Raw genomic sequence first — 21,813 nt, 5'->3', positions numbered from 1 at the left:
ATATTAACCTAGATATTAATAAATACTGTGAAAAGCTGCATCCATGATATTTCTGATCTGTACACATTGGCCTAGTTTCATAGACAGGGCTTAAATTAAGCCAGGATTAGGCCTTAGTTTAATTAGGACATTTAAGTGGCTTTTTTATAAACATACCTTAGAAAAAAATATTACTGGTATGCATCTTGAGACAAAACAATGGCACGGACATATTTTAAGTTAATTTTAGCTAAAACATCTTAAACTTGCATTTTAGTCTGGGACTAGGCTTAATCCTTGTCTATAAAAACGGGGGTGGAAGTTTTCTTTTTTAATTTTAATTTCTTTATAAAAGGCCGCTTGTTGACCAATGAAATTGGCTGTAGGGCAGTATTTCTGCTACACTGGTTTGGGTGGGACAAACACAATTTTGGCCATTTGCCAAAACAAAACCCTGCCCTAAAATGTCAACACACCCAATGTCTGCAAACCTGCTGTCAACAAATGAAAAATGAATAAGCAATGAGTGTTTCTGATTTCCTCCCCCAAAGTGTTGTCGTACTATAACAGGTTTAATAATTTTTTCCTGTAATTAAAAGAACTGAACATTTAAATACAATAAACTTTTTTTACAATCTATGGTTGGGCTTGTTTACATCAGTGCGCGTGCCTCTTTGACGCAGCATACAGCAGTGTTGTGCATTTTAAAAGCTTATTGGGTAAAGTATTCTTAAAATGCATTCTAAAAATCGGAATAATTCCTAATAAATCATTATTCACGGTATTTTGAAGTGCCCGCGAAAACAATACTGTACATATTCATTATCGTGATATAGGCTTGTCGTATTACCGAATACCGGCACATGTCTAATGATAATGGTTCTCTGGAGGTAACAAGCATTGCATTAACTACAATAATAACAAGGCAATCTGTCCCAAATAAAATGTTTTATTCCAAGTGAAAATTTCAACAATGTAAACTCATGAGGATCATCGGTTTAAAGTCAAAGTCAGGTACAAGTCTCATGGTCTTTTCATAAATCTGCAAAACAGGTGATTATAGTAGCTAAAAATTATAATTCACAATATTACACTCATGTGTAGTGAGTACAACATATACCTCATGCAAGTCTCTTAGTGGTTTCAGGACAGACCACTTAATGTCTCACTCACTTCCCATAGTTTTTTGGCCACAGCATCGTCTTGAGCCTTGGCTTTCACATTCTGCACAGCACAGTTGGAGAAATACCTGCCACTCAGGGCTTCAATGCCCTCCTGCACGGCACAGTGTAGAGTTGTCTGGGCACCAGCCTCTACATCCTTAAAGAACAGAGCTGCGATGCCTTTCAATAGCCTCCTAGACATTTTATTCAAATTGCGGGCCAAATCAGAGTTTATTGCACCTGGAGAAACAAACGTGTTGGTATGAATGGTTAGCCATTGCATGATATAAAACACTGCAAGTCAAAAGTATGTTCACAACTTGACTAAAATGTTGCTTGTGATGCAAAAAAACGTTCCAATCTCAAGGTTTCTGCTTAGAATCTTGAAATTAGTAGTGTAGCGTAAACTAATATCAGTTGTGCCTACTTATGAAATTCTTGATAGAGCTAAAATACCAGACCTGGGTGGAGGCTGTAACAGGTCACGCGGGTTCCTTGCAGCCTCTTGGCGAGCTCATGTGTGAAGAGCACATTGCACAGTTTGCTGTGGGAATATATCCTGAAGACATTCCAGAAAGACTCACCTACTCCAAACTCCTTGTGGGTGCGAAGAGTGTCAAAGTCAAGGTTACCATGATTATGCAAATATGAAGATACGGTGACAATGCGGCTTGGCGCGCACTCTTTCAATCTGTCCAACAGCAAGTTAGTCAGGAGGAAGTGACCAAGGTGATTGACGCCAAACATAAGACCAAAACCATCTTCAGTAGTGCCCTGCATATAAACTCCTAAAAATATAGATATCATGCATTACATATGGACTTACATATGATTTTGATTAAATATCCCTTACAAAACCAGCACTGGTGGAATCAGACGCAATAAAAAACAATGGAGTCCACATTGAACATTGTGGTTTTATTTTTATTAATGTATTGAATACGTATTAATACACTACCTTTCTACCTAAAGGTTTGGGGATAGTAAGATTAAGGAAGGGTATGAATTAAAACCTTTTTTTATTTATTATTATTGATAAAGTGGCAGTAAAAACATTCACATTCTATATTTAAATAAATGCTGTTATTTTTTTATTTCTTTTAATAAAAAAAAGAAATCTATTCCTGAAAACACTGTATCAGGTTCCACAAAACTATTAAGGATAATAAGATATGTATTAGATACATACAGTATTCAATATAGAAACCAGCTATTTTAAATTGTAATAATATTTCAGCATATTACTGTTTCTGCTGTATTCTTGTTTTGTTTTTTTATCAAATAAAAGCAAGGTGAGATTAAGAGACAATTTCAAAAGCATTCAAACCTAACCCAAACGCTTGAATGCTAGTGTATTTAATGATTAAAATAGCCTATTGAATTAATATTTTATAGTTTATGATATGTTTGCGAATTAAACAGAACTCAACCTGCATTGTTGATAAGAATATCCAGTCTTCTCTCGGTCTTGAGAAAAGATTCCGTAAAGGAGCGCACTGATTTCAAACTGGCCAAATCCAGCTGCATGTACACCACATTTTTACTCCCGCTCTCCTGTGTTGAAACAAAAACATAGTGTATACGTTATTTATAACTATAATACCATACATTTAGTAACTTAGGACAATGTTCTCACTCTTTGCACAACATCAACAGCAGCTTGGCCGCGTGTTTGGTTCCGACAGGCCAGAATGACTCTCGCGCCTCTCCGCGCTAAATCCACCGCGGTGACTCTACCGATGCCCGTGTTACTGCCTGCACACCGTCACAAAGTTCACATTAAGTGCTTTAAAACGACTGACGAAAAGATTGACTTGACACATTCTTAAAAAGGAAATAATAATAAAATGAAAATGACGCGTTTTACCTGTAACGATGACCGTCTTGCCATGCAGTTTTTCCTTGCTTTTGCATCGCGCTCCATTTACATATGTACGAAATATCATCAGCACCCCAATCACAACACCCGCGATCAGCAATAACTCGGACATTTTAAGCGAGAAATACAACATGTACGGAAGTAACAATCCACAATATCCATACAGCTATTCTGGGGTTGGCATCGCCTACCTGTAAGACCTGTTGCACTGTCTAACCGGATGACTTGGGTAGTTCATTTGTTGTATAATAAAGGTTTTGTTTACATGGGACCTACTTTTATAAAACAATATGCGATATGCTGTATATTATATCGGTTAGCCTTTATGATATCATTTTGAAATAAGTCTAAATTACCATTGTTCTACCAAAACGTAAAATAAACAGTTTAACATTGCCTACATTATGCAAAAGTCTATATTGGAAAATAACTTTGAAATAACATTAACAGAGTGGGGGCAAAACAACGGGCCCTGTAGGGGCCCCACTCTACATAGTGTGGGAAACCTGAACACTTTGGACTGTCCCAGTGGGACTTGCAGTGTTTATTATTTTAGAAGAAACTATGATTAGCATAGTAAAAAAAAAAAAAAAAAAAACATCTAGCTAAATAGTTATAACACATAGAGTAGTTTCCTTTTGTGAATAATAGCTTTAACAAAAATATGAATGAATTAGTCCCAAACTGAGGTTATCTGTTGTATCCAGGGCCTGTGGCATAGGCAAGATTATATAGGGAAAGGCAAGTGCAAGTGACTACTTCCGAAAGCTTGTTGCCTCGCTGCCCTATCAGACAATGAGTTTGCAGGCAGTGTTTGCGAATACAGGTAAGCTACATCACAAAAATGATTTTGGAAAGTGAAAGGTTTAATGATCCACCACAAAATAGAACAAACTTTAGTGATAACTAAGAAAAAATGTAATTGCTACAATTAGTAATTTCTCACTAGAAATTACATGACATTTATACAACTTTCAGAAGGCATATGTAAATATGGGCTATATTTAGCTCTGCACTGTTGTATAAAATCAATAGGCTTTTGCAATAGTGCTGATGTTCAGGAAAACAGCACTCTATATCCTGAATTATAAACATATAAATATAGGCTATAATAAATATCAAAAACAAAAACTCATTCAGAGAAATTGTTTGCCGTATACCGGTATACAGTATTTTGAATTTGGGAAAATTTTGATTAATTTAGGTGACATTTTTGCCCCAAGCCCTGATAACTTCAGACCCTGGAGTGTGCGAGCCATGATGGCGGGGGACAGGGCTCTTCTTTGAGCGCAAGCAGAGGCCCCTTCTGTTTCGAGGCCCGTTTCAAGTTAAACGAGTGAAACCCAGCAAAGGCCGCTACTGCGCACTGCATATGGGTGAAGGCCGGTGTCATACCGAATCATGTAACCATACACATACCCCCGGTTTCACAGACAAGGCTTCTTGACCCAGACTAAAATGTATGTTTTTGCTGTTTTAGTTGAAAGCAACTTGCACTGACATTGCTTAAAATACTTCAGTGCAAGTTGCTTTCAGTCAAAACAGCAAAAACATGCATTTTAGTCTGGGTCAAGAAGCCTTGTCTGTGAAACCGGGGGTATGTGTATGGTTACATGATTCGGTATGACACCGGCCTTCATCCATATGCAGTATGCAGTAGCGGCTGGGCTGACATTTCTTAAAATATTTCAGTGCCATTGTTTTGTCTCAAGTTGCACAGTAATGGTTTTTTTCCAAGAAACATTTATAAAAGCTACTTAAATGTCCCAGTTGAACGAAGGCCTAATCCTGGCTTAATCTAAACCCTGTCTGTGAAACCAGGCCCTAATGATTGTGAGGTTAGGATTAGCTCAATACAGCGCCTACTATGGTCACATAATTCAACACAACACCGGCCAGTGCGTTGCAGGATCGATGCAGCGACTGTTTCCTCAAAGTTAATTTTTTCTGTGCTGCACGCGTTGAATTCCATAACGTGGCAATGTTTCTATTCATATTGTTTCTAAACTGTATAACTGACTTTCTTATGTGGAATATAAAAGATAATCCGAGTCAGTGGACACTAAAACTGTTTCGTTATACAACATTCTTCGAGATATATTCTTTTGCGTTCCACAGAAGAAATTCATACAGACTTGAAACAAAATAAAGTTAAGTAAATGACAGAATATCTTTTATTATACACAAAAATCATAAAATGGTCTGTTATTTAAAAATCTTTATATATTTACAATGTAATGACATACATGTCAGAATTTTCTTGCCGACAAAATGACACTTCAGTCACATGTACATGACCAAAAGACAACTTTAGTTGAACAACTAGCTTTATACACAAATGAACTTCACAACCAAGGCTGCGTGGGGGCTCTAACACTACAGAGAAATGGACAGTTCCAGAAGAAAACTAGAACGATCAATGATTCTGCTAATAAATCCTACAAAGGTATTTGCACATGTATGCACTTCTGCATATAGTTACCTAGTGTGCAAAAAACTGCAGAAAAAAGAACAATACATTTTTATAACAAAATAAAATATTTTGGAGTAAATATATTGTTCAAAAGAGTACATAAAAACCTCTTATACTGACACAAAGTATACAGGGTGTAGTGTCGACGAGAGGTTTAGGGGAAAATCGAACATCTGCTCCTCAGTCAAAAGGTTTTGCATAAAAAAAAAATGATAGAAATGTAATGTGCAAACACTTTGTCCGTAACACCCAGCACCCAAAGTACAAATGAATGAATTAACCGCATTATCAAAGTTCTTCTATCCAAACTGCATTTACGGTCCATCATATTTTTTAAGGAGAGGATGTGTTATGATACAGACTTGGACTGTAGCACTGGCATTTGGTGGAGTTTGGGAGTCTGTGCGTCAACCACTTCAGTCTCTTCTTGGCTAACGGTAGTGGATGTCTCCTCTTTTTTGGGTTGGTTGCTAGTAAACTCTGTGATGCTGAATAGGAACTGCATGCAGCCCACTTTGATGCAGCTGCTGTGGTGAAGCAATGCGGTGCCCTCCCAGCCGGCTCCGCTGCCCCCTATCAGGCTGGAGCTGCTGGCTTTACAGTTACAGGGGGACTTGGGTCCTCCTTGAGCCTGGCTGCTCATCATAGCACCTGCGGGCATCAGCACCGCCTCCGCACACACCTCCCCCAGCGGCTTCCTTGACCTGTTGCCTCCTGCGGATTTACCATACGAGATGCAATGCATTATGACAATCATATCACGCATTACAAAAACAAGATGTGGGCGGTACTCACTGATGCTGTTTTGCACTTTGGACGCAAGCCCACTGGGTGAAGTGATGTTTGGTTTGTCGGAGAAGTCACATGAGTAAAGCACGTTATCTACAGTCGTCCCGTGCTCACTGTAGTTCAGAAGCTCATAGTGCTTTGTGTTCTACGATAGATTAAAAAACATTTATAAACATTCCTCTCCCTTGATCTGTTAAATCTGGACAATCAGATTAAAATGAGCTTCCCAAAAGCCTTTAATGAGGCATAATTACTGGATTTACTCACTTCATCATAAAAGATGCAGGCATGTTTCCCGGAAACATAATTGCAATGACCGTAGTTTGTAAGGCACACGTCCATTTCAGCACCTAAAAAAAAAAAAAAAAAGGAAAACCATCAATGATTCAAGCTCAAAATGATGCAATCTTGTTTATGTTGCTTTTTGCAAACCATACCTGTTCCTATGTACAGAGTCCTATAGCACATGTTGATAGCTGCCCCTTTTCCCGTTAAAGGACACAGTACTGCTCGAGCTTGCACATCCCTTTTTTGTACTGGAAAAGAGGAAATATTTGCTACATTATGACTGGAAGGGTCATTAGCACAGCCTCAACATGATGTGATGAGCGAGTTTTGTTACCTTCAGTGTGCGGGGAGGGTTTGGGCAGAGAGGCAGCGACGGCTGGAGAAATCCCACATTTACTTGAGGGTTGAAGTGATTTGGGAGACAACAGTTGCTGGATCCTCTGCCAGGCCAGAAGTCTGATCAACTCCTCATCCAGCTTATTCATGTCCACTTCTGCAACAGAGCAGATGTTATGCACGGGCATAATATAACTCGTTTTTAAATTAACCCATTATTTCCCAGTAGAAATAATAACTTGTACTTGCATAATACACACATATTGCATATGCATAATACACACAGTTATTTCCGGGTGAAGTTGAACTCTTACCTGCATCACCTTGAACCACATTCTTAATGTAGCTGTATAAGCTGCCTATAGAGGAGGGGAGCGTCGAGCCTTTCCCAACAGACACTGCATCAGGGCTCACTTTGTTCTCTGAAACAAAAACAAAAAAACGGCATAAATAGGAATCTTTATGTGGACTAAAAATTCTCTAATCTTAAAACTCCAATTCAGTCTCAATTTGGACAACAAATATAAGAGGATTGGAACTATAAATGATCCGATTCAGATTTCCCTTAATTATTTAGTTAGTAAACAATTCTTTTAGTAATTTAGTTGAGAGACAACATTTGGAATTTTAGTACTTTTTTAAAAATGTTACAAAATATTTAATATTTCAAATAAATGCTGTTCTATTCAAAGAATCCTGAAAAAATATTTGTGGAAAAATTAAGCTGCAAGCTGTTTCAACACTGGTAATATAAAGAAATGTTTCTTGAGCACCAAATCAGCATATTAGAATGATTTCATAAACTAATTTTGATAATTTTTTTGGGAATGATAGTGAATTTTGTGACAATTATTGTGCAATATAAGAAGGTAATTACCCCTTTGTCTTTAAAAAACAAACAAAAAAACACGTACTTTTTAATTGCAGGATACAATGAACCTGATCCTCAGAAGGGGATTGTTAATTATAGAGTAGTGGTTCTCAACGGGGGCCGTTGGAAGCAAGATTTTTGAAAGGTTCAGGTGCTCATGGGGGGTGTTCACGAGTTTACACCAAAGATCCAGGCAAGACGAGATTAAACATGTAATTACTTGCAAAATAATTGCCTACAACATTCTAAACTCTGCCAGTTTAATGCGACATGCAAGCTATGTATCATTTCTTTTGCAACGACTCAAAAATGTGTTTCACGCTGACAACAATCCGGTGGCGTCTAGAATCCAGCGCTGACTAGAATCACGCGGCGGAGGAATGGAAAGTTGACAAGCCACTTATATATTTTTTCAATAAATCATGTTCCCATTCACTCTGGCGACGGAAAATTAATGAAACTAAATTCTATTTATAAGGTAAAACTTTTACATGTTTAGGCATTAACTAAAAAGTTGAGAACCACTGTTTTGGAGCAAAGCCGAGGGAAATTATGTATGATGTATAGATGATGTAAAAAAGTATGTAGGTTCAAAAACCTTTAGTTTGAGATGAGAAGCTGCTGTTTGGCCCTGAGGCAAGGCTGGTAGATGAAGGAGTATCTCTCTGCACACAGGAGCTGAGGGGACTGCTGCTCTCCGTCTTTATGTCTACATGGTTGGGCAGGGCTGGTTCTGAGAGTGGAGTTTGTAGTCTGTGTGGGGTTTCAGCTGTCATACAAGATTTACCCTCACACACCACCGGGCCATTCACTCCCGTGCCCTTCTCCGCTGGACTGTCAGAATCTCCCTGACAAGATCTTTCTCGGCAGCTTTCGGGATGTTTGGGTGTCAGAGAGGGCAGCAGAGGAGCCCCCTGGGGGCCAACTGGTGTACCGCTGATCTCCTGTGTCTCCATACACTCCTGCGTCTTCACGCCCGACATATCAGTAAGCTCCAAAGCCCGGAGGGAAGAAGACATCTGCTTAGCAGATAAATGTTTCATAATACTGCACTGAAGTGCAATGACATGACGAAGCCACTGTGGAAAGGAGAAAAACTGAATGGTACAGATTCCTTTTGCAGTCAAGTTTGTTATACAACAGCAGTTAAGTTTGTTATACAAACACTTTATACAGTGCATTTACCTCCTCTTGTTCTTCCTTGCTGGTTAAATGTTGGGCAGACGAAGAACATTCTTGTTCCATAAAACCATTTGTGACCAGCTCTCCATTGCGAAGGCCCATTTGATCCATCAGCACAGGGGGGTTTTGGTAGTGACTTTTAATGGCATTGGGGACCTATGAACACATCAAAGTGACAGTCATAAACTAAAATTACTGTCTATGTAAAGGTCCCTTTGCTGAAATTACCAGATTTTTCCAGCAATTTGATTACTGGATAGGGATGATTCTTAAATCATGTTGTAGAGATCACACTCACAAGAGTAATTTCGAGCCACATAAATTGGAACTGAGCATGAATAAAACAAACAAGGTCTAGTTAAGTTCTTTTAAATGTTTTTGAAAGAAGTTTCCTATGCTCACCAAGGCTACATTTATTTGATAAAAAAACTGTAATATTGTTAAATAGAATTACAATAATTTAAATAACTGTTCTCAAATTTTTATATATTTTAAGATGTATTCCTGAGATGATAAAGCTGAATTTTCAGCATCATTAATCCAGTCTTCAGTATCACATGATCCTTCAGAAATCATTCTAATATGCTGATTTGCTGCTCAAGAAACATTTCTTATTATTATCAATGTTGAAAACAGTTGTGCTGCTTAATATTTTTGTGGAAACCATGATACTTTTTTTCCAGGATTCTGTGATAAATAGAAAGTTTAAAAGAAATATTTTGTAACAAATGTATTTACTGCCCCTTTTGATCAATTAAATGCATCCTTGGAGAATTGATATTTTATTTTTAAAAGCTGACCTAAACTTTTTTAAATAGTATGGAAATAAATAAATGCCATTTATCAGTGAATTTAAGCCATTTAACAGGACAACTCAATTTAAGTCAACAAGCCACATAAGCTTCTACTGTCAATACATATTATATATTTTATTAATATTATTATTTTCATCCTACATAAAAGGCCTGGTAAACACACTTGTGAACCAGTTTTTGAAGGACTGCAGGAACCCTAAAAACCATGTTACGCTGCTCTATGAGACTCCACCTTTAATGTCTTTTTCTTGATGTGGCGGACACCTCTGCGATTGGGATGGTGTTGGCGGTGAACCCACCGCAGGAAGTCCACTTTGACGGCGTGTTGGGACAATCGGTCCTGGAACTGATCGAAAAGCTGGCAACGTGTGCTGAGGGTCACGTTCTTTTGGTTTAGCTAGAATGGAAATAAACAACTTTTTCATTTTATAGTTCTTAATGTCAGGAGAGAGTAATGAAATCACAATCAACTAAAAGTAAAGATAAGAAAAAAATGTATGAGCTAGTTGAAATATTACTACTAAAATGTGATATTACACAAACTGAAGAAGTACTGTAATCTGTTGTGACTGGTTCAAAGACGAGCCACTCACCACCATGTGCTCTACGTGGTTGGGACACATCCATCTCCCAGTGGGCATGGCAGTGAGAGGCGGGTCCAGGCAGTCCATATGGAACAGGAGCGCACAGTAATCACACTGGATCAGAGGAGCCACCCTGCAGCTCCTATGGAGGAAGAGGAGAGAGAGAACCTGATGCACTGCGCAACAATACTGACAACAATGTGATTCCATTTGGGTTTCATGGGTATTAAAATATAGTATTTGCAAATATCTTGAATTAGCTTTTATTGCTATATTTTCAGGCTTCATTTTAATTTTAGTATAAATTGAGTACTTCGGTTATTAAATCAATGTAATTTTCATTCGTTTAAAAAAAAAATTCTCCATTAATCGCAATAAACTATGTGGTGTAATGCGCAAATATGTCAAATGTGTATTGCATTTGCTGTAAGTAGTTTAAAACAGTGGCCAGTAACATGCATACTGTAACTGAATGAACGTGAACGAACATCAGAGGAATGTTGAAAGATACAGTACAACTTATCGAAATCTATATCATGTCTCGTAATCGCTCAATCAGCGTTTCAAACGTTGAAAGACGTCAATAAAACAGATTGAGAACAATATTTCACGTAATGTTACATTTACCTAATAAAAACCATTCATGACTCGTTAGTCAGCTAGAAAAATTAACTCTACAGAGGATCATTATGCTAATTATATGCACTGTTGCATATCCATTGTATTTTTACTTAACAAGTTCTTTGATATTTAATGTATGTCGTAATAAATTAGTCATGTTTTTTATGACAGCCACCATTTAAATGTCTATATTTAAAAAATAACAATTATGTCAATAAAAATATATTATAAAAAAATCTCCTTATGTGTAATTAACTGATTTGTATAGGCTACTTACATTTTAAATTTGAACCTTTAATATTATAGTGATAATAGTGACTGGGGTTTCCTGTATAGTTTACAGCGTAAGTTGAGAGATATTTTTTCCCTGAATAAATTTGCCATGTACTGTACATGATAGGCCCCAATTAATCAATATTAAATTGAATAGAAACCAAATCATGAAATTAAAGTCAATGCCCAGCCTTAACATATCTATATCTAAAAATAGAATATATATACATACAGTATATATATACATATATACATACATACATGCATACCAGTGTCTGTAATGTTTCTGGGCTCTTACTTGCCACAGGTGAAGCACACTTTCACTGGCAGAGGGACCAGCCCACTGGGATCCAGCTCATGTTGTGGCCTTTTTACATTCTTGCCTATTGCCTCCTCTTTCCGTCTGCGCTTACTGCTGCCTGTAGATACACACACACACACACACACACACAGTTATTCAATGCACACTTTAACAACACATCGCACAAAAGTGTGGGCGAGTCTCACCTGGCAGTGAAGTGGTGCACGTAAGCTCAGTGGGCAGCTGGAACTGCGTGGGGTTTCTCTCCATGGCCGCAGCGATCAGCAGCTGAAAAGGTTTCTTCAGGCGAAGTGTGGTGCTCTCGGACTCAGAGCAGTGCACTTCCTCTTCAACATCCATCAGGTCCTCGTCCACGTCGTTCTGTTCCGATGGTGTGGGCGTGTCAGTGGACGCATTGGAAGTGGGCGTTCCAGGACGGCTACTCGTGCGTCGCTCGAGGAGACGGACCTGCGCGACAGCGAGTCTCAGGCCTCCTGACGCAGCAGAGGGAAGTCCGTCCAGACGCAGCGTTCCCAGCTCCAGCTCCGCTGCAGGGGAGGACGACCGCTTGGACAGCTGCCGCTCTAGCGCCCCGTTCACCTGCTCTGCCTTCTGCTCACGCTTCTAGAGAAACCACAAAATTATACTGTATTGCTCTGTCCTAAAACTAGTAAGCAAGGTTGCTAAGGCAACAGTTAAGGATATTCCTAAGCATTAAAAAAATCATAGCACACAAATGTTGACTAAAATTATTCTTTTTGAGTTGACATTTGACTTTTTATTGATAGTTTAAGCATTGAATGAAATGCAAGTTTGTTTATGATTAACATTTCTCTCGCCTTGCCTGCCATCTGATTTTTATTTTACTCAAAGCTATACATTCTGGGATTATATCCTTTGTGAAGGCGGCATGCATTTTGTGTCTTCCTCAATAAATTATCATATGTTCAGGTTTTTTCTTGCACTGAAAATATTTTGCCTGCTGCTTAAATTTAGCTTTGTTCCACCAAAGATCTCGAACTTCACAAGTTTCTGGATTGACAACCGTATTTAAATGCGTGATTGAATTCGATTGACAGTGATAACCTCGGCAATGGACGGAACATATACTGTATGCCAAATGATCTGTGCAAATGATCTTGCAAAAATCAGACCTGCCATTTCTTCTATGTAATGCGTTACTTTGTTGTTCATTTTATTACTTACTTTTTTTAAATGGGTCACTCAGTGACTTTTTACATATAAATGCAGACTTTTTAAATATATAATAGTTCTAAGCACTTTGTTTTATGATCTGTCCTGACAGCGATTCTTTTTTATATCATGAATAAATAGGATAAGTTATTATTACAAAATGCTCCTTGGTATTAATTTTGGATTTATTGTCAGTACTGGGCTCACAGTTCACGTGTCTAAGGTACTTTGTACGGTGTGTAGATGCCCCTGTTCATCCGCCACCACCAAAGACCATATTTGACCCAGGAAAAACCTGCTAAATGTTCATAGACAAAGCAAGGGCAAATATGACTGCACCAACCTTCTTGCGCACACTGCAGCGATGACACATCCAGTCACCAGGGGGCAGCATCTCTCTGCTCAAAGGCGGATTACTGTAAAGAATGACATTTCTTTCACAAATCTTGATATGTTCAAAAACACAATACTGCTTTTAACACATTTAAAAATTTCCGTAAACTCTTTGCGGTAATAAAAAAAGCTGATTTTATGTATGAAAAATAGTGATAGTTCACAGGTTTTATTCACTGTGCTAGATGCAAAGAAAACCAAATCGCAGCAATCACACTAAAACTGTATTGGTTTCACAAATCTACAAGTTAAAACTCATTGTAATATTTAGGTTACATAGCACAAATTATGCAATATTATTGACATGCCACAACTATTTAAATACAATTCTTTTATTTTCCTCTTTGACATACAGTAGACTAGCTCTATGTTACATCAGTTAAGAGAAAGATTGGATCGATTGAATGTGAAACAACCGCACAAATCAGGACAGAGTTGTTGAATAATACATTTACTTCCCCTCAGTGATAAGCACAGGACAATAGCAGTAAAAACTAAGCGTTTGCTTAATAGGACATGGCAGAAAAACAATTATCAAACGGCTATCAAATAAATTATCAAATAAATTGAGGCAGGGGTGACTCCCTTCAAACAAAACTTACATGATAAGAAATTAAAACACAGCATTGGCTTCAGAATGAGAGAATTGTGATCTTACACATGAGATGTAGATGAGGACAACTAAACAGGAAAATAAACCTGTAGGCATCAATAACTTTCTCGTTCTTAGGGTAAATGTGCATTAATACTTTAGCTCAAGCTCAGGCTGTCAGTGAACAAAAGACTTCTAAATGCCCTTTTTTGGAAGAGGAAGTGGTGATAAAACAATATGCAAAGTTAGCAGTCATGCAATCTACATCGATTATGCTATAAGTAGCTTCAGCAGGATGAACATATGCTGAAATGCCAAACTGACTGTAGTTTCTGATACTGCTACAGTTTTTTCAAAGAAATTTATATAAAAAAAAGAGAGGTGCGTGCAACCACTACAACAAATACAGAGGTCAACATTTGAAGTGGATCAAAAAAGTTCATCAAACTTGTCCTAAGACAAGAACGGGTATTGTTTAAAATTCATGCATAACTTTGATGAAAGGTTTTGATCCACTAAAAATTTTGAATACTGTATAAGAGAAATTATTGCTTTAATTCAGCAAGGACACATTAAATTGCTCAAAACTGACAGTAGACATTTGTTTCCACAAAAATATTAAGCACTAATCAGCACAACATTAATAAGATGAAATCTTTCTGGAGCACCAATTCAGGATAATGTGACACTGAAAAATTCTGCTTTGCCATCACAGGAATAAATTACACTTTCAAATATTTAGGAAGTTAGTAGAAATTAACTAACATTTCACAATATTGCTTTTTTTTAATCAAATAAATGCAGCCTTGGTAAGCATAAGAGACTTTTAAAAACATCCTCAAACTTTAGGATGTCACTTTTTTTAATGTAATGTTATGTTGACACAATAAATTCATAAACACTGTCTTTTACTAGAGAAATATGGCATATAATGCAAACCACCACTTACCACTCTAACAAGTGCTTCCAATACTACCACAAGCCACCCTCTTACATCCAAATCAGCCAACCAGACAAATAACTTTGTGAGTTATTTAAAACTCAGCAGTACAAACAGACATGTACATAAACACAGCCGAAAGGACAAACAATAGTTCACCATTCTTATGGTTTATCCCTGACTCTATATGAAATGGCATTGCAAACATACCAGCACTGCAGGTGAAAAGCAGCCGGACAGTGATCGCAGCAGAGCAGATCTCCTCCCTCACGGCAGCTGTCACAGGTGTCATGGTTTGTGGCTCGGCCTCCTCTTCTGGTCTCCCTCTCTGGTTTGCGTCTCTTCTCTCCATCCTCGGAGCGTGGAGGTGCGAGCAGCTGTTGAATTTGCTGGAACAGATTGGCAAATATAATTGAAGCACGCATGTGGTGTTACACAAAGATCTCCTGAAATGTTTAAAGTGACAGACGTCAGTGGAGAGAAAGTCTGTTCACACATTAAACGGGTGTTTCCAACCTTACCAGTGAAATGTTTTGGATATCATCCGAATCTGATTGCAGATTTTGGAGTAAAATCAGGTGTTAGTTTTTATTGAAACCTCCAGAGTGTGCAGTCCTGGACCACTGCGTTCAACTACCGAGTGGGTCATTAAACTTTTTTTCCATGTCAAATCAGATCTGGTCACGTGAGCTCACTAACGAAAACTGTTCGGTTGCTGTATAGGCAAGTTTTGTTCACGTTTCTGCAACAGGCCCAGCTCTACATAAACTCACCAAAGCGACTCACGTCCATTCTGCAACTTACTGTCATTCGGATTCATTTAATCCATAAATGCCTGTATTATAACTCGCATAAGGCAGTGATTTGTGGCACAGCTGAAGGGCAGACAGGCTTACCTCCATTAGGCCCCCAGACGTGTCCAAATCGTACAGAATCTTCGGGGTCTCCATTTTGTCCCACATTCACACTGCTGAAATGTAGCATGAACACACAACCCGACAACAGTTCTCGCTTTCTCCAAATCCAGTCGGGTTTATCTGCTGTCCTTAAGCCGTCCTGGAGAAATTAAACTGGTCACTGGTCGATAATCTAACAAGATAGCGGATTGGCTGCTCCGATGTTCGGCTAGCTAGCAGCTATCAACAAACAAAAGCACACAGGTCGCCGGAGGTCTGGTGCTAAGCGAGAGCTGATGAATCGCTCAAACTCTCATTTAAGTGCAAATATCGTTCCTATTTTGAATGAAAAGTTGCTGTCTGGTGCAGTATTGAAGGTTTCATGTGGGATGTAAAGGCCTAGCTCGCTAGCCTAGCAGCATCCTCTGCTTCAGCAGCAGCCGCCTGCAAAGATGCGTGTAGAAATCCACAGCTGTCTGTCCCCATCGCATACTGACTAGAAAAGCGCTCTCTTTAGCAAAGCAAGTCTGCTGGAATGATTGTCGGCGGTTAGGTCCTTATGTGCAGAAACACTCGCGGATGGTGTTCAGATGACAGCAGTGAAGAGCAGAGGTGTTGTTATGAAAAACCATTGCTAGTAGCTATGCTAACTGGCTGGCGCTGCCCTCCTCTGACTCGACTCAAGCAAGGCTGGAATGAAGTCTGCGCATGCGCACTGACGACGAAGAGAGGAAGGGCTCCTCCTAGCGTTAGTCTGGCAGAATAACAGAATAATTCTCCAAGCCTGCAGGTCATGTTTTCTCTCAAGCACGGAGGAAATATCATAAACAAAAGGAAGAATGGGTAAAAATAGTTTACCCATTCAATACCCAATATAAGAACAAATAACACAGCCCAATCCAATGGAATATCATTTTTAATTGAAGATATGTTCCGACAATGCTGTGGTAAATAATTACAGTACAGTACAATAAAGTAAAAATATATTTTAAATCAAGATAATCCCAAAGAGCCAAGTTTCTTGCAGCCATCAAGATGCATTTTAAGATTTCTTCCACGACTGAATTCCTGCAATGCACTAAAAAAAATACATAAAAAACTCAAAACTATTCTTCCACTGTTTTTCAGTTCTCTGGACTACAGCACTTCTCATATTACAGAACTGCTCATGTTTTTCCTCACCCATAAATTGCTTTGGATAATTAAATAAATATGAATGTAATGTATGAAATATTTTCATATTGAAAAATGCACTTGAGTTCCTTGAATTCCATTAAATGTTGTTTCTTATGTTCCCAAAACACTGTTGTTCAATTGGAGACAGTGAAACACTGAAACGTACACACACAATGCAAGTCTGTCATGTGACCAGGTGTGATGTTTTTGGCAGCTTTTGCTAATTACATTGAAATAACAATATTTCAATCGATACGGACAACATTCAAATGGAGACCAAGTACATAACTCTTTTAGATAATCCATATCATTGATATTAACAGACAGAGTGAAATGATGAACAAAGATCTATTCTATAATAGATAAACCTCATATATACATACATTTAAGCCATATCTAATACAAATTTTATGTACATTCTTAGATATTTATATATTAAGAGTGCCTGCTGAAAGAGTACAGTCAATTGTTATTTTGTTCCATATGTATAAAAACATATAAAAATAAACGGAAATCAAAAAATCAGAGCCAATTGATCAGTGAAGGAGGGATGATTTACAAGAACTTCCTGTACATGGATTTTTACTTTTGGCTTACTCAACCAATGCTGAAATTTAGCGCAGATAGAGAGCACTTCCCCAGCAGGCTTTTGTTTGACACTGTACACACAGGCGAGTCATAATTAAGGTTAACGTAAATGCTTTAGACCACCCCAATGAAACCCACTTCACATCACTGGATACAGGTGTACCAGTTTCCATGCAAAACACTACACTTTATAAAACTGCCAGATGTTATTTGAAGGTTGTGGAAAATGAAAATAATTATAAAAAAAGATTTAACTGAAAACCATGCATAGGTTTAATTGTTCAATAATTGCCGTGTTTTACACAATTGATTTAAAGAGTGTGTCCCCCCCCCCCCCCTCCCTCCCCTCCAGATTAACTACCATTCAAAAGTTGAGTTTTTTCAAGAAATGAATACTTTTATTCTGTAAAAATTAATAAAGAGTAAAGACTTTTACATTGTTCTTTCAAACTCTCTATTCAATCAAAGAATCCTGATTTATTTTTGATCTTGGTTTCCACAAAAATATGAAGCAGCACAGCTGTTTTCATCATTGATAATAATAAGAAATGTTTCTTGAGCAGCAAATCATCAAATTAGAATGATTTCTGAAGGATCATGTGACACTGAAGACTGGAGTAATGATGCTGAAAATTCTGATTTGCCATCATAGGAATAAATTAAAACTGTAATAATATTTCACAGTATTACAGCTTTTACTCTACATTTCATAAAATAAATTCAGCCTCGGTGAGCAGAAGATTGAACGGTATGTATGTCATTGCTATGGAAGCTCATATCTGCCTGAAAATGAAAAGGTAATTGTGTCTTTTTTCATAATTGCGGCTATATAGTGCAATTACTTTGTATTTCAATGTTAATTTCTATCATTTTTGTCTATATTTCATAACTGCAACTATTTCTCATACTTGTGTTTTTCTTTAATCTCACAATGTGATTTTACATTATACATAATGGGCCCTATCTTGCACCCAGCGCAATTGACTTTGTACACCGATGCATGTATCATTCCTATTTTGCTTTCAGGTTTCATTTTTGCAAATCATACATTATTACAAGGGAAAATATTAACACACGAGGGAAATCATTGTTGTGTCCATGAAGATGTGAAAAAATAGGCATAAATCTAGCTTACACATTTACCCAAATTATTATATGCCTGTTTAACCGAAGCTAATTTGGGTGTGTTTCTCCCATGGTTTCTCCCATCCCCAATGTCATTTCTCTCCTCGGCTGTGAACCGCTCCTGGCGTGCACCTGGCAAATCCTCCGTTATAATAGCAACAGCGCCCAAGACCCACCCACAAAGTTACTTGCGTTTCGCGCTTGATACTTGCGTTTCAGATCGTTAAAATAGGGCCCAATATTTTATTACATAAAAAATTTTTTTGGGAGGGTGGGGGATGGGGGGGTGTTGTGAGTGCAAAAGTGCGACAATTAAAAAACTTAAATAAATAAATATGTTTAGAGAGACATCAGTCACCTAAATAACATGGTTTCCCCTATTTTCAGTCATTCTTTTGAATTCATCAATTCATTTGGCTCAATTACGGGTAAAAACTGTACAAGCAATTCTGCCAGGACAATGCTATTGAAGCTCTACAAAAATAATATCATGTTGTCCACACTCTTCGCTTGTGGATGTCCTCAGAAGCAAGGTGATATTTACAGCAGATGAGAAAAGATGAGAAGGTAGGTCCAGGTGAGAAGAAGAGCAGAGTTGGCTACACAAGATGTGAGAGGAACTGAGAAGATCTTCCACAAGGCAGAGAAAGGCTCGCGGTCCTCCATGCTAAAACAAGCTTTGTTTTATTTAAATGGAGACTTCGTATTCTCTCGTGTCCTGTGGACCAAACAAACAAACACATCAAATATAATATAAACATTCATGTATATATATGTATATATATCTCATTTCATTTTGTGAGGGGTGGGAATATGTAAACCAAATGCTGGCTGCAAACACAACATGAAAGAGATGCTAAAGATGGAGACGCCCTACACCAGTGATTCAAACCTTCTCAGCCTCGTCCATGTGATGCTATTCCCTTGATCAACTCTCCTTACAGGCTTTTTCTTTACAACAGAATCCTAGAGAGTACCTCTGGTGGCTGCTTTGAATCATAGGTCTCTGTACAAATCAAAAATACCATGCAACTTAAGCATGAAAAGGACTTAAAAATAATAATCAGTAATGGAAGCATGATGGAAGTTGGAGGGAAAACTATTGGGCAATGTGTGATTTAGGAAGCTGTTGTCTCACCAATGTACACAAAATAGTAGATTATCAAATGAGTATTAAAAAGCCTTTAGATGTTTATGGGGGGGTGGGGGGAGAGCATGCAAAGTCAGTTACGCATATGAAATAAAAACCTTTAAAATGCTGAAATTAAATATCCAAAACACAATAATAATTGGCTCTACTTTTTGTAAACAATCTTTTGTAAAACCAAACCCATGTCTCTTCATACCCAAGAGAGGTGCTTGTGATCCCCTGTTTGCATCATCTTTAATTCCTGACACGCATAATCCGAGAACACGACTTCAAGGCATCAGTGCAAGAGGAACCAGCACACATACACACACACACACTCCGTCCAGCAACAACACTTACATACAGTCAAACGCAGACGTGGCCCTGGGGGCCAGAAACTGTTATTGAGCGGTTTAGTATATGCAGGCAGTGCTGCTGGGACTGTGTTATGAGTGCTACAGCATACAAAGAGAGATCTGCAGGGACACTTGCACAGCATATAAGAGGTGTGAATAACCTGCAGTCTGTAACACATGCTACACGCAGCAGGCTGGGGAAAAGGTCCATATATCAGTGTAAAAGTATTGACAGTCAAATTCTCACCTCATTGTTCTTCAGGGATGCAGATACAGAGAGAGAAGAGAAAGTGCAAATGTAAATGATTGAGCAAGTTTATGTACTGTAGGTCAAAAAGAGTCTGAATTATTTTTCTCTGCATGAAAGTGATAGTTCACCCCCCAAAAATAATGATTCTGTCATCATTTACTCACTTTCATGTCATTCTAAACCTGTGTGACTTTCTTTTTTTCCCTTTCCCAGAAGCTTTTTTTCCATATTTATATGGACTTCAGCATATTCAAACTGCCAAATCTCACTGGTTGTTGATTTTCACATAACTAAAACTGGTGCATCACGCAAAAACAACATACAAGTATCATGTTTGTATATACGGTTCAAAAGTTTGGGGTTGATCATATTTTACAATTATTTTAAAATGTCTCTAATGCTCACAAATGCACACACTGTGACAGAGCTATAAATCAAAGCTGCATGAAAAGGCACCCTTCCTGAAATTACCTGATTTTTCCAGTAATTTGATGACTGAATATAATTTTTTTTTAAGTACTTTTTATAAAGATCACACACACTAGAGTAATTTCAATAGCCAAAGATATACTTCAGAACTGAGCATAAATAAACATACATATACTATCGTTTAAAAATCTTGGGATTGGTAAGATTTTTAAATAGTTTTAAAAGAAGTCTCTTGTTCACCAAGGCTGCATTTATTTGGTCAAAAGTACAGTAAAACAGTAATATTGTAAAATATGATTATAATTTTAAATAACTATTTAATTTTTTTTAACAGTTTAAAAAAAATATTCCTGTGATGGCAAAGCTGAATTATTCCAGTCTTCATTGTCACATGATTTTTCAGAAATCATTCTAATATGCTGATTTTCTGCTCAAGAAATATTTCATATTATTATCAATGTTGAAAAACAGTTGTGCTGCTTTATATTTTTGTGGAAACTGTGATAGATTCAGGTTTTTTTTCAGGATTCTTTGATGAATAGAGAGTCTTTACTAAACTAACTAAACGTAATTGATTAGAAATAAAAAATATTTTGTAACAAATGGCACTTTACTGTCACATTTGGTTAATTTAACGTATTCTTGCTGAATAAAAGTATTAATTTCTTTAAAAAAAAATCGTACTAACCCCAAACTTTTGAACGGTAGTATACATGAACACAAATAAGCCTTTTCACTGACTAACACAATTAATTTTGGTTTGTTTGTCACTTAAAGCTATTAATTACAGAGTCATGTGGACTAGTTTTATGATGCCATTTGACCATTTGATACTTTTACGATCACTTTTGGAGCACAACAATCAGTCCCCATCCACTTGCGGCATTGTGCAAAATTTCTCCCTTTTGTGCTCCACAGAAGAAAGAAGGTTTTGGAGCGACATGAAAGGGAGTAAATGATGACAGAATTTTAATTTGTAGGTGAACTATCTCTTTGAGCCGAATGTGAATGTTGAACAATGAGAGCAGGTGAAGCAGAGGTGGCTGTGATATGCCAATATACTGCAATAATGAGGTTAAATGTGTCACATCCTCTTTGGTGTTCTGCCCCACTGATAATTTTGTAAATCTGTGTGATCGTTAATGATGAGATGATGAGGGCGTGGCTTTGTGCGCCACTTCATTTCAACTC

At 37.7% G+C, this 21,813-nt stretch overlaps 3 protein-coding genes across 6 annotated transcripts in view; all 3 read right to left on the bottom strand.

The window, feature by feature from the left end:
• Positions 1 to 912: 912 nt before the first annotated feature.
• Positions 913 to 3,239, bottom strand: dhrs13b.1 (dehydrogenase/reductase (SDR family) member 13b.1). Its single transcript, XM_082180568.1, has 5 exons — positions 3,010 to 3,239; positions 2,779 to 2,897; positions 2,573 to 2,696; positions 1,604 to 1,930; positions 913 to 1,382 (listed from the first exon to the last, which is right to left on the bottom strand). Exons 1-5 carry the CDS (start codon positions 3,152 to 3,154, stop codon positions 1,123 to 1,125), a joined length of 975 nt encoding a protein of 324 aa, XP_082036694.1. The 5' UTR covers positions 3,155 to 3,239; the 3' UTR covers positions 913 to 1,122.
• A 1,933-nt stretch (positions 3,240 to 5,172) lies between these two features.
• Positions 5,173 to 16,221, bottom strand: phf12b (PHD finger protein 12b). Of its 2 annotated transcripts, none has more exons than XM_082180485.1 (15): positions 15,195 to 16,221; positions 14,884 to 15,062; positions 13,092 to 13,164; positions 11,761 to 12,178; positions 11,552 to 11,672; positions 10,369 to 10,501; positions 10,008 to 10,172; positions 8,964 to 9,116; positions 8,377 to 8,857; positions 7,222 to 7,329; positions 6,906 to 7,064; positions 6,721 to 6,819; positions 6,551 to 6,633; positions 6,290 to 6,428; positions 5,173 to 6,208 (listed from the first exon to the last, which is right to left on the bottom strand). In XM_082180485.1, the coding sequence occupies exons 3-15, from the start codon at positions 13,140 to 13,142 to the stop codon at positions 5,844 to 5,846; spliced, it is 2,475 nt and encodes an 824-aa protein (XP_082036611.1). In that variant the 5' UTR covers positions 13,143 to 13,164; positions 14,884 to 15,062; positions 15,195 to 16,221; the 3' UTR covers positions 5,173 to 5,843. The 2 variants fall into 2 exon arrangements, with proteins under 2 accessions (XP_082036611.1, XP_082036610.1); XM_082180484.1 differs by having other exon boundaries at positions 15,570 to 16,221.
• Positions 16,222 to 18,613: 2,392 nt separating this feature from the next.
• LOC309506616 (seizure protein 6 homolog) overlaps positions 18,614 to 21,813 on the bottom strand; it is a 67,079-nt gene continuing 63,879 nt past the window's right edge. For 2 of the 3 annotated variants that reach the window (XM_082180507.1, XM_082180508.1), the window contains exon 14: positions 18,614 to 19,176. In XM_082180507.1, coding sequence (XP_082036633.1) covers positions 19,147 to 19,176 — 30 coding nt within the window. In that variant the 3' untranslated portion in view covers positions 18,614 to 19,146. Of the gene's footprint in view, positions 19,177 to 19,350; positions 20,200 to 21,813 lie in introns of all 3 variants that reach the window. The other variant, XR_014208870.1, reaches the window with a different exon arrangement.

This window comes from Leuciscus leuciscus (assembly GCF_965113295.1).
Source record: "Leuciscus leuciscus genome assembly, chromosome: 9".
Lineage (NCBI taxonomy): Eukaryota > Metazoa > Chordata > Actinopteri > Cypriniformes > Leuciscidae > Leuciscus > Leuciscus leuciscus.
This window is presented reverse-complemented; position numbering and strand designations above follow the sequence as displayed.